The sequence below is a fragment of the Canis lupus genome, chromosome 2, assembly GCF_003254725.2.
Source record: "Canis lupus dingo isolate Sandy chromosome 2, ASM325472v2, whole genome shotgun sequence".
Classification (NCBI taxonomy): domain Eukaryota; kingdom Metazoa; phylum Chordata; class Mammalia; order Carnivora; family Canidae; genus Canis; species Canis lupus.
In genome coordinates this window covers 81,323,372-81,336,024 of record NC_064244.1, presented here as the reverse complement: position 1 = coordinate 81,336,024, position 12,653 = coordinate 81,323,372, and the positions used below count along the sequence as shown (strand labels likewise).

Here is a 12,653-nt window from a genome sequence, read left to right as displayed (position 1 = left end):
TGGCTCATCAGCTCGTGTCGGGGCAGCGTTGGCATGGGCATGGCCATCCGTTGCCCTGGTTGGTCATGTCCTGTCTCCTGCTGGCAAAGCTCTCCCCCTGCTGCGGGCATGTGCTCCTTCCCGATCCTTGCATCATGGCGAGGTCACCAGCCTGGTCCCATGGGGCTTCCGGGTTGGGCACACACCCCTACTCAGTCAGGAGAGCACCGTACCGCGGCCCGGGGGCAGGCCAGCTCTTGCCTGGGAACAACAGGAGAGGGGCCTTGTCCTCGGACGTAGCTCAAGTAGCACCCGTAAGCCCTGAGCTGCCGAAGGCCGCGTTCCCCGGCCTCCTCTACAGGGAGAGGTGGAGAAGAGAATGGGAAAGGAGGCCAGGAAGGAGCAAGCAGCAGAGATCTCCTGGCTTGAGCTCCTGGGGTCCCTGAGCCCCAACCTACCTCTAGACTCCCAACTTCGTGAGCCAATAAATACCCCATTAGTATCTTTTTAAAAAATCTTTTTATTTGAATTCAATTTAGTTGACATATAGCGTATTATTAGTTTCAGAGGTAGAGGCCAGTTGCATAAAACACCCAGCGCTCGTTACATCACGTGCCCTCCTTCATGCCCATCACCCGCTACCCTGTCCTCCCTCCTCTCTCCCCTCTAGTGACACCCCTATGATTTTGTTTGTTTCCTATGATTAAGAGTCTCTGATTTTATCTTACTTTATTTTTCCTTCCCTTCCCCTATGCTCATCTGTTTGGCTTCTTAGATTCCACAAGCAAGTGCACATTGACGCCCTGCCGCCTGCAGGTGGGATGACAGCCTTACGGCAGGTGCTGGTTTCAATAATGCATCGGTCCATTTTGGGTGTGTAACAAACAGCCTCAGAATTTCTGGGACTTACGACAACATTCATTTTTCCTCTTTATGGGTCTGCACATTTCCGAGGGTGTGGCTGGCTTTTTCTCCAGGCTGAACGAAGGTCGGGCTCAGGTTGGCTGCCTTCTGGGTCTTCCTTCGGGGGCTGAGAATAATGATGCAGTCGCCAGGGCCATGCACTTCTCGTGGAGGATCGCAAGAGCATAAGAGGCCACGCAGAACTGTGTGGAAGCATTAGAGGTCCCTGCTTGCTGCAAGTCAACTAACACTCTGGTGGCCAAAGCGGGTCACATGGCCTGGTGGGGCAAAGGAAGCAGCTCTACCACCTTAGTGAGCAGTGCTGAAAAGTGGCAGGAGGGGCAGGCAGGGGGCACAGGGGGGCACTACTGTCCTGGGAGGGGAGTGAGGGATTAGCAGCCACCATCCTGTCTGCCGCAGGCAGGAGGAATAAGGAGAGGGGGTGAAGTGATTCCGGAGGCAGTGGGACATCCCGGCCATTGCAAGGGTGGAAGGTGTCCTGTCCCCCAGGCCCCCAAGGGCGGGGTCTGTTCCAATTTCAACACAGTCAGCAGAACCCCAACACTCAGAACCACACGGGCCGTCTCGAGGCAGCAGCTCCGTGCGCAGAGAAACCAGATCCTTTCTGAGAGATCAAAATCAATTTTAAACAGACACAGCTGTTCCCCAGCGGGGGTGTCGGAAGAGGGGGGGCGGCACCCACCGTGGGGAATGTTTTCTTTCTTTTAGTTTTTAGTTGTTGGAATAACCAAAGAAGATCTCTAAGGTTTGATTATTAATTTCGGGAAGAATCGGTTGGCAACTCTGCTATCCTTTTCAAGAAAGCAAAGTGTAAGATCAAAGGGTGGCTTCATAGCAGAGGTTTTCACCTTATATTGAGTTTGGAGGCTTTTCACAACAGAATGATCAGAAATAGAGCCGGTCGGCTTTTTTGGTGGTGGTTGGGGGTTTTTTTTGTGTGTGTGTTGTTTTGTTTAGTTTTTTGATGCACACCTCAGTTGGATAAATCAAATGCCATAATTTAATTCAGTTCAGCACGGGCAGCCCTGGTGGCCCAGCGGTTCAGCGCCGCCTTCAGCCCGGGGCGTGATCCTGGAGACCCGGGATCGAGTCCCATGTAGCTCTCCCTGCATGGAGCCTGCTTCTCCCTCTGCCTGGGTCTCTAATTCAGTTCGGCAAATGTTTACCAAACATCGTCCAAGGCCACGTGCTCACTTATAAAAATATAAACGGATAATAGCGATGGTAGGTCCCCCCCGCCCCCCCCCCCCGGCATGTCTGGGCTGTCTGGGCCTGTCAACTTGCCTCCCGGGGTCTCCTCACCTGTACAAAAAGCACGTTCAACCTCTGAACGCTGAGGTTCCTTCCAGATCTGAAATTCTAAAGTTCATAGACGGGGCGTTCTGTTCGCACTTGCTGCCCACGCAGAGTACGGAGGTGAGCACCTGGGAAATCAGGCCAGTTGGGGCCACGAGGGTCATGGGCCCCAGCAGGGGTGTTCAGGCGTCCTTCCAGTGGCAAAGCGAAGAATTCCGGAGCCGAGTTCCCCATGGCAGGTGTGGCCTGGGTCCCATCTGGCCACCACTTTTCGCGTCAGCAGTCCAAACAGCAGGCGCGTTTGGAGGGGTAAGAAGTGACGCAAGATACCAGTGAGGTAGAGGCCGCCGGCGTCCCATGGATCCAGGGCCCGGCCCTGCCTCTTGTGGCTTGTATGACCTTGGGTGGCTCAGCTCCCCGCACTGCAGGTCTCTTATCTGTGAGGTGAGCATAGCAGCAGCTTCCTCAGATGGCTGTTTTCAGGGACGTACACGAAGTACTTGGTGGTGTGTTGCATGAACCCATTAGCATCATTTTTCTTGTCTTATTATCACCGTACCCCCTCCCTGCGCACTTTCAGGCAAAACTGGATTCTGAACCTGCCAGCTCATTTGGCATCTTCTTAGAAAGTCTGGAAAACTCGGAAAAAAGAGTTTGTCCCATGACTGGAATTCAATCGGAAATGACCACGTCATTCGGTGGTCTTCACCTAAGAGGGCACAGAGATGCGTGAAGGTATGTTACTTTCAATTCCCACAGTAATAAGATAGAAAGGATCTTTTAAAAGCTAGAACCGTAGAAACCCTCCGGGTTAGGGGGAAATCCCGGTGGTAAGGGGCACGTGTGATCACTTCCTGCCTCGTGTGCGAAGGGAGCTCACCCACAGGAGGGCCCGGGCGCTGTTTCTGAGTCTGTGCCCACAGGCAGGGCTGCATTTGCCTGGGGCAAGAGGCTGCACCTCTCCTACGCGGCACAGAAGTGCTCTGTGGGCCCAGCCAGCGCCCTGGACCTGGTCCAGCCTTTGGGAGGCATCGAAGTTCACACTTGGGTTTGATGCCTCCTAATGAACGACAGGGCGAGAACCTCGATCCGGCTTTATTTCTTCCCGAAGCTGCCTAGAAGACTCAGGCTCGACGCTACACCCCAAAGCCCTGAGGCTGCCAGGATTAAGACCTGCAAGGCCCCCCAGTCCTCAGGACTCCTCACTGGCTCCTGTGGGTGGGGGAGCACCCAGCTCTGTTTCTTTTTCTCCAAACTATTTCATCTCTCGGATGCAGGATGGCTGTTTCAGAGCCCGGACACTTGCTTCCCTTCACGGACAGCCCCAGCGGTCTGAGGGGCTAGCTGTGGAACCAACGTGCTGGGAGGAGGGTCGGGGCTGGAGACGTGGCTGCAGGATCCCAGAGAACCCCCCACCAGGGGACAGAGTGAGCCGCCCCCTCCAGCCCTGGTTTCTAGGTCTCTGCCAACTGCTTTTAACACCAAACCTCCTAGCTCTTTGCTTTTCCAGAGGGGCGCACGGCCACAGCTAGCCATGCCTGGGCCGAGGGGTCAGGGTGTCATTCCACTACCCAGACGCCGGAGGTTACTGACCCGCAGCACCATCACCGACATGGCTCTGAGCAAACACAGCTCCCTCTTGAACTGCACACATGCCTAATAACGCGGTCTCGTGGTTTCAAATATTGGATTATAAAATTGTTTTACTTCTCCCCCGCATAAAATAAGGCAGGTAAACAGATAAAGGGGGCAGTCAATTAAGATAAATATGGCAACTTCACAATTTCCTGGCTGGAGACACATTATCCCAATGAGCCGAATGTTGGGTAAAATAGCTCTCTTCTAATTATGTATACAGTTGGACAGCTAATCCTGAATATCGGGGCAGATGGTTGCAGATACAGTCCTCATGGCACATGGGCTGAACGGTGTATACTATTTGGCCAATAAATATGGTTTCCCGGGGCACTTTAGTGCCGACTCCAGGGGCGAGATTCCAAGGCCCTTCCTTACTCCTGCTGTCTCCAATTCCTGAGAAAGGACAGGTCACCATATCTGAGATGCCTTTGTAATGAGTCGTTAGGGGCACCGGGGTCTTAATTCTCCAGGCTGGTTGGTGCCTAATATGGTGTCTGCCTGTGGCCTTGAGCAAGGGCCACACTGGTCTTTATTGCACTGGTCTTAAGAGGGTGGGGGGCCTCGGTGCATCAGGCATCCTAGGAGCAGAAAGAAATGAGCAGAGAGGGAAGCAGAAGCTCTCAGGAGTCTGAGCAAGGGGTGGCGGCGAGAGAAGAAATGAGTGAAAAACCTCTCCTGGAGATATCGCTTAGTTAACTAAACAGCGGAGCAAAATATGGGGAGAAAAAGGATAAGGGGTCCTGAAAATCCCATTCTTGGAAAATCCTACAGTGCTCCTTACTGAGTCTAACGCACTTCTGTTAAAACACACACACATACACACCCCGAAACAAAACAAAAAACCCCCCAAAAACCTATCTTCTCATCCACCCCTAGAAAGCATAAAAAGCAACTTGTCTAGGATGGAGATCACACAAATGATACTATCAGTGAGAAAAGAATGAATTACCCACTTAGGGTAGGTCTGCAAAGCATTTCAAGCCACTGGGGTGTCCATTTCATGAACCAAAAGAACTAATTTACCAAATGGGTCCCCAGGGCCTGGGAGAACTAATGCACTGGCCACCAAGGAGTGGCTCCTTCTATTTCTCCATCACTTCGGTGCCTTTGGTGGAGAAAGAAGGGCCTGGGGCCGGAAGGAACCAGGAGGGTCCCTTGGTGCATCAGGACCCACAGGGAGGAGACTGTGCTCCTGCATCCAAGGGGAAGGGGAAGGGAGAGAAGGCAGAGGCGTTGGCCTCAGACACACCTGAGCCTGAATCTGGTTCTGCATCTCCTCGCTGGGTGAGTCGAGCAAACCTTAGCTTGGAGTTTCTACTGATCTGTGGAAAGGGGCTCCTAACACCTACCTCAGTGATGGGAAGGTTCACCGTGGCTGGTGGAAAGGCACGCCCACACTGGGGCCCGAAGGACGGGAGCTGCCCGTACAGCCCTGGCTGCACCCATCCGCCCCTCCGGCACCTCCTCGGGTGTCTGCACCACTGGTAACACCCATCAGGCTCTTGGGGGCACCAGGTACCCTGCGGGATGCCTTGAGTGCACTGGGTCATTTAATTCCTCAACAGGTCTGTGAAGTATGTAGTCACGTCATCCCGTTTCACTAATGGGGAAGTTGAGGCTCAGGGAAGTTAAGAAACTCTGCTAGTGTCATGGAGTGAGTAAGTGAGTAAGTGAGGGGTTGGGACTCGAACCCTTGTCTCCCTAACTCCAGAGCCTGTGCAGTGGCTCTACTCTTGCCCTTGGAGAAGAGAGAGCTCACTGGTGACGTCATTTGGCATCATCCTGCCAGCGGGCTCTGGGGAGGGGGCTCCCCTGAGATGAAGAAATGGAGCCAAAGGCACAGTGGCTGGAAGACTTGACCGTGTGCTCTTTAGCCTATTGAAGGAACCCCCCAGAGACTGCTCTGTGGCGCTGGAAAACAGGAGAGGACCAAGACCTGAGGAGGAGGGAGGTCTGGCAAGATACCCAGGGGTTGAACCAGTCCTTGGGCGTGCAGGGATGGTTTTCTACAGGTGGACGTATTTGTCTCAAGGTTTTGCATTTTACTTGGCTGTTGTTACTTGTCACCATCACACAGGTGACAAAGCCGAGAGCCAAGAGCCCAGAGCGTCAGGCACATCCTTTTGTGAGCCCTGCACCACACCAGGTAAGAAACATCAAAAATACAAGGGACATTCAAGAAAGGAAAAAAACTGCACTTCTCTGAAGAAGTAGAGGCTTTGAGTACCTGCGTGTGTGTAGGAGTCCGTGGGGAGCATGTGTCCTTGGTCCTTATCTATCCCACGCGTACGGGCGTCTGAGTTACAGGTAAATGCGGAAAGAGCGTTTGCAAGCGGAGAACATGCAACGATGGCCGAGTTGTTTAAATGCACACAGAGGGAGGCACCTGACCAACTTCCCGACCCTTAGATGAGCGATTGCTAGGGAGTCAAGGGGAGAATGTCACTCTTCACACTAATAAATGTGCTCTGTGTTCACACTGATTGTGTGTGTGTGCCGTGCAAACACGTGTAGACATTCTCCTCTTGTGTAGACATCCTCCTCTTGCAGCTCCAGGCTGTTTCCCTAAGCCCCACGGTCCTCTGTCCCATTGTCCCCTCCTGGTGTCTTTTTTCTCTCCATCCCTTCGTTTCATAACTGTGGATATGAGGGTGACCCATGGCAGCCCGGGGGCATTGCTGGGAAGGGGTTGTAGCTTAGCTGTTGGGGTTCACGGCGGGCACACTCTCTGTGTACAGGTCCGGCCCCTTCCTCATCCTCTTGCCCAGGGGCCCGACTTCCGGTTGCCCCCGTCTGGCAGATGCTTTGCCCTTTCCCGAGCACCTGTTAAACCCCACTCAGCCAAAGTCAACCGTGTGAATGAACCAAAGATACGACTCCCAGATTGGCCGGGATTTGCACGTGACCATTGTAATAAACAGAGCACCCATCTGCAGGGAGGGAGGGGGGCTCCCGAGGCATTCCTTGCATTTATGTGTTTCACGCGTATGCGTGGATGCTTTCTGAGCACCTGCCCTGGGTGCCCAGGGCAGTGAGTCTCCAGCTTCGTCATGGTCCACTAGATGCTCCCGGGAAGCAGTTGCTGCAAATGAGGATCCCTGGAACCTCCTCAGAGACTGTGGTTGGTCAGACATTGAGGCTAGAGGTCTACATCTTAACAAAAGAATTAAGCGGACCGGAGGGCAGTGAGCAAGGGGAGAGGGGTACGCGGTGAGGTCAGAGGCCAGATTGCACAAGGTCGTGAGCTCACGCCTTCTAATCTAGAAACCTGGAACCAGTAAGTAGTTCAGTATGAACCCGACAGTCCATGGTGCTGGGTACACATTAGTAGGATGCTGGGTCATGTGCTAAAGACTCTGCTCTTCATCCCTCCCAACTCCTTCACCAACAGGGCTTCGGGGCCCCTTCCTGTCTCTGGGTCCTTGTTTCTCCATCCATCATTATACAAGGAGAATGCTGGAATGAATGAACCCAACATTGCCTTCCAGGACCCGGTAGCCTCATTTGGTTGCTGGGTGGCACAACCACACGTACTGGCTTCCTGGAGACAGTTCCGATATATGCCACTTGTCCCAGCTTCATTATCCCTAACACCCTCGTTGGCTCTCAGAAGTGTCCCAGTTTGGACATTAAATTATAAGGCCATTCTATTTATGGGAGAAGGGAGGTACACATGACACGGCTGTCAGCGATGGGCTAGGCTCTCTGCCTTGGTTCTGATTAGGAGATTTCTTTCTCTGAGTGAGGATGGTCTTGCAGACTTTCCAAAATGCCCAGGTAAGCTTTGAAGGGCACCAAATGCACATGGCACAGTTGCTCAGAATGATGCTCAAGAAGGTGAGGCGCTCGGCAGATACTGGTAGAGGCTGGTGAGTGCACGGGGGCCGGCGGGCAAGGCCTGAGCGAGCCTCGGGTGGGGTCTGGTTGATGGGGAAAGATGGCAGCGGGGAAATGGGGGGAGATCCCTATGGAGCAAGCCCATTTTCCAGCATGGTTCTCAACACCAGCTCACTGGGCCGGGAGGCCGGGGCTACTCTAGGAACGAGCACCATCACGTGCTCACAGTTGTGAGCCCCCGAGAGAGGGGGCGGGCTGTGGTTGAGAGACAGCTCTGGAGCCTCTCCCCCAAGTTCATATGTGTCTCCCAAGAAATGAGTCGTAAACGCACATGAGCCTGCGGGGAGGCGGGCGGGCGGGCAGAGACGCGGGTTCTGGGGCCGTTTTGTTACCTGAGATCACCTGGGGAGGAGCGGCGGTGGAAGCTGGGGTGGGGGAGAGAGGGAGACTAGTCATCTTTTTGGTTTAAATCAAGTAGACTCTAGAGGGTAATTGATCCCAGACTTTCTGTCTGAGATCTGGTCCTTTTGTACGTGGGTGAACATAAGGAGACACAGCTGCTAAAAGCCCCCTTTTTCATGTTAAGAAGCAATTTCTCAAAAATAAAATTCTTTAAGATCCTAGGAGGCACCCCAGGAGTTTCTAAAGTGAGTTTCTTGACATTTCAATGGCTGTTTTACAACCGGGGAAGAGGAGGCACAGAGAGAGAGAGAGAGAGAGAGAGAAAGGAACTCAAGGAATGGGTGTTTGCTTTCTTTCCTCCTTGTTAGATTTTTTTTTGTTGTTGTTGTGTTTTGTTTTGACTTGATTTGAAGATTCTGGTGGGTGGGAATAATCTCACTGGAGAGGAAAATGAGTAACACTTGGTCAGTTTGTTTACCGTACGAACACGCTCACACACATCATTTGCAGAGGGCTTACTACGGGTTACGTGGCAAGGATGCAAAGACGCGTGAACGCCGACCCCCCTCCTTCTCCCACGCCCAAGCTCTCGGTGAGCTCTCCAGGCAGAGCTGCTCCTGATTGTCGCCCCAGAAAGTTTGTTCCCAGGACCCCCCTTACCCCCCACCCCAGTTACCGGTATTTGCATATGTGCTGACTTCTGTCTATATTGTCTTTATAACATAAAATGAACCTTTTTTAAGAGGGGGGAGGGGCAGAGGAAGCGTGCGAGAGAGCCTCAGGCAGGCTCCATGCCCAGCACACAGCCAGACTTGAGACGCGATCTCAGGACCCTGAGGTGGTGACCTGAGCTGAAATCGAGAGTCACACACTTAACCGTCCGAGCCACCCGGGCGCCCCCGAGGTGAACCATTTTAAGGCAAACAATTCAATGGTATCTAGTACGTCCATAATGTTGTGCGACCACCACCTCTATTTCTAAACTGTTTCCTGACCCCCCAGAATAAAACCCAGTACCCATTAAGCAGGTATTTCCCGTTCTCCTCTTCCCCCAGCCCCCGGCACGCATGTCTATTTGGACTTACCTAATCTGGGGAGTCCATGGAAATGGAATCCTGGTACCTTCTGCGTGCGGCTTCTTTCAGCTAACATACTATCTTTTGAGCTCCATCTGCATGGTGGGAGGTGTCCGTGCTGCATTCCTTTTCATGGCTGAGTAGTATCCCACTGTATGGACATACCGCAACTTGTTTATCCAATCATCTGTGGTAGGACGTTTGGGCTGTTTCCACCTTCTGGCTGTGGTGGGTAGTGCTTCTCCGAACATTTGTGTAGGACCTTCAGTCCGGATAACTGTTTTCACCTCTTTGGCTGTCTACCCAGGAGTGTGATTGCTCAGTCATAATGCGATTCCGTGTTTGACTTTTTGAGGAACCACCAAACCCATAGTATCCCATAGTGGCTGAACCATGACCACCCCTCGTTTGAGGTTCCTCCATAATATAACCAAAGGACTTCAAAGAACCGAATACTGATTTACAGATATACCATGACGCCTACGTTTCTTGGTTGGTCCGTGGGGTCAGAATTACTGCTAATGAGACTCAGGTCAGGGGTTCAATCCCCAGCTGAGCAGTTAGCTCGGTAGAGGAGACAGTGAAAAATGCTGCCGGCTGCCACATGTTCCACCAACACCGCCTTGCCCTCTTGCAAAAGCTTGTTAGTGGCCCCAGGGGGTTGGAGCAAGAGTGGGTTTTTATGGTTCCAAATAAAAATCTAGCATCCAAGGCACAGTGGGACTAATTGGAAATCAGATGACCGCTTACTTCTGGTCTCGGTTCCACCTGATTTCTGCGGGCCCCTGGGGTCAATCGCTTAAACCAACCCCCCACCCCACCCCACCTGGAGCTTCAGTTTCTTCATCTCCAAAGTAGAATCCCGAATCCTTACTCCAAAGAGATGACCATGCAGCCTGAGCCCTCTGCGCACAGTAGGCTTCCTACCTGGTGGATGCCACCGGTACCTCCCAAGGGTGGGCAACTTGAGCCTGCGCCGGCGCCCGCCATCCCATCGCTCCTGCAGCAGGCTCCCCGCGGGCGACTCTCTGAGGTTGACTGACTGAGCTCCAATGGTGGTGCACTATTGTCCTCGGGGTTACACTGGCTGTTTTAAATTGTCCTATTTGCATGGAATGAAGCTTGCTATGGTAACAAGGTCTGGTGGCTGGAATCCAGGGCCCCAGTGAAAAAATGCAAAGCCTTGTGCTCTGGGACAAAGAGGAGCCAGATGGGTTTACCAACTTTAAGGTAACCTAGGGTTCTCCTGTGAAGAGGGAATGGGTAAACTGAGGCAGCAGGGCGTCAGCGCTCCCAGGAGAAAGGGGGTAAGCCCCTTTTTTTGGGGGGGCTTCCAGTCTCCTTCTCAGCCCTGTCGCCCCCCCCTCCCCAGTATGTAGCCAAAGCTAGGAAGCTTAGGACCTGGCTGAGGCCAGCTGTCTGGGTATAGGGTGCACAGACCAAGGGGTTCGGGTCTGTGGGGCACCCCGGGGCAGGGCGGGGAGCTCCTTCCGGGGAGGGCCGCCAGCGCAGGTGGGGGCGGGGGGAGGGCACTGGGGCACCAGCTCGCTCCCCTTGCGCGGTCCCCGCGCATCTCCAGGAGGTGAAGCCCGGCTGCCCCCCCCCCCCGCCCCCGTCCCCTCCCGGAGCTGCGTCCCCGACCCCTCCCGTGCACCCCTGTCCCCGGAGCACCCACCCCCTGCCCGGCCCTGCCCGGCCCTGCCCGGCCCTGCTGCCCAGGGTGCTGGGGCGCCTGCTGGCCCGGGCGGGGGCCGCCCCACCGCTGCCGGGAGGGGACCCAGGGCCGGCCTCGCAGCGCGCGCGCCCCCTGCCCCTCGCGGGCGGCGCCCCCTCGCGCCCCCGGGGGCCGCCGCCCGCCTCCCCCGCGCCCCGGGGAGGGTGTCCCCAGGGCGGGGGGCGCGGGGGGCCGAGGGTGCGCCCCGCTGCCGGCCCGGGTCCCCTCCGGAGCGCGCGGCGATGGTAGGCTCCGGCCCGGAGTGGAGCGCGGGCGGCGCGGTGTCCTTCCCGGCCGCGCTCGGCGCCCGCCGGGGTCTCGGGAGCTCCGCTCCTCCTCCTCCCCCTCCTCCCCCTCCTCCCCCTCCTCCTCCTCGGGCTCCTCCTCCTCCCCCGCCGCCTCGCTACCGCCGCGGCTCCGGCTGGAGGCGCCGCTGTCATTCCTGCGCCCGAGCAGCCGGCGCTGCCGGAGCCTGGGGGTCGGGGCGCGGGGGAGCCGGGCCGCGGGGGGCCCAACAGGTAGAGCCGGGGGCGCCCGGCCGCGCCCCCCCAGCGCGCGCGCATCATGCAGCTCTTTGTCACCTCTCTCGCCCCCAGGCCAGCATCCTGAGCATGATGGAAGACAATAAGCAGCTCGCGCTCCGCATCGATGGGGCGGTCCAGTCGGCCAGCCAGGAGGTGACCAACCTGCGGGCCGAGCTCACGGCCACCAACCGGAGGCTGGCGGAGCTGAGCGGCGGCGGCGGCGGCGGCCCGGGCCCGGGAGCGGCGGCGGCGGCGGCGGACATGGAGAGCCAGCAGCTCGGCGCGCAAGGTAGGGGCGGGGGAGGGCGCGGGGCGCGCGGGGCGCCCGGGCCAGCTCGCCGCGCGGTGCAGCGCTTGCAGGCTGCTGTCATTCCGGGTCCACGCGGTCGCACGGGGCCGGGGCGGCGCCCCTCCCGCGCCTGCAAGTGCCCTGTGGGAGGCACACGGCCCCCCGGCTCCGTGGGCAAACTTTGCATGCCCGGGGGCCTCTGCGCCCACCCGCGGCCGTGGGAAGGTGGAGAGGGTGGGGAGCCACAGCGCCCACAGCGCCCACAGCGCCCGCAGCGCCCGCAGCGCCCGCGCACCCCCGCGCCCCGGAGCGACCGCGAGCTCGGTTGGGGTACAGGGCTGGACCGGCTCCACTTTTCTCCACGGAGGCCGAATCCCTGGGCTCGATTGCATCTGGACTTTATTCCCCCTCCACACACACACACACACACACACACACACACACACACACATCTGAGATCGTGCAGACAGCGGAACCCAGCGATGCAACAGTAGATGCTCTGCTCAGCAGGGAGTTTCGATTTCCAGCAAATATAAACAGGAGAGCACTTTGCAGAGGGAAATCTTAGACCTCAAAGGCTGAGTGATGGGCTCCTGGAGAAAGGAAGGCTGAGGTGCTGGGGTGCAGGGGAGCCGCTGCTGGAAGGGACTGTTTGCACTTTAGAGGATGGGGATGGGGCAGGATGGTGGGGGGAGACAGCTGGACAGTGTTGACATTGACAGTGATGAAACCCTGAAACCCCCGGGGAGGGTTAAAGGTGGAGGAAGCATCCCAAAATGTCCTGTTTGGTTTCTGTGGATTGGAAAGTAAAAGGGCAGACTGGCCTTTCAGCCTTTTCCTTTTTTTTTTTGCCTAATTGCTCTTTAAGAAATGGTATCACTGATCATTAATATCATTTCCTATTATAAAACCAAAACCGCTGAAATCCAGAGTTCGACAGAGAAACACGATCCAGCCCAGCAGGGCCACTTGTA

The 12,653-nt window shown here is 55.9% G+C and overlaps 1 protein-coding gene across 3 annotated transcripts in view; it reads left to right on the top strand.

Annotated features, from left to right (window-relative positions):
- The window catches only part of KAZN (kazrin, periplakin interacting protein), a 1,011,580-nt gene that overhangs the window by 576,925 nt on the left and 422,002 nt on the right, over positions 1-12,653 (top strand). For all 3 annotated transcript variants that reach the window (XM_025447952.3, XM_025447953.3, XM_035713967.2), the window contains exon 3: positions 11,463-11,679. In XM_025447952.3, the coding sequence (XP_025303737.1) occupies positions 11,463-11,679 (217 nt within the window). The remainder of the gene's footprint in view (positions 1-11,462; positions 11,680-12,653) is intronic.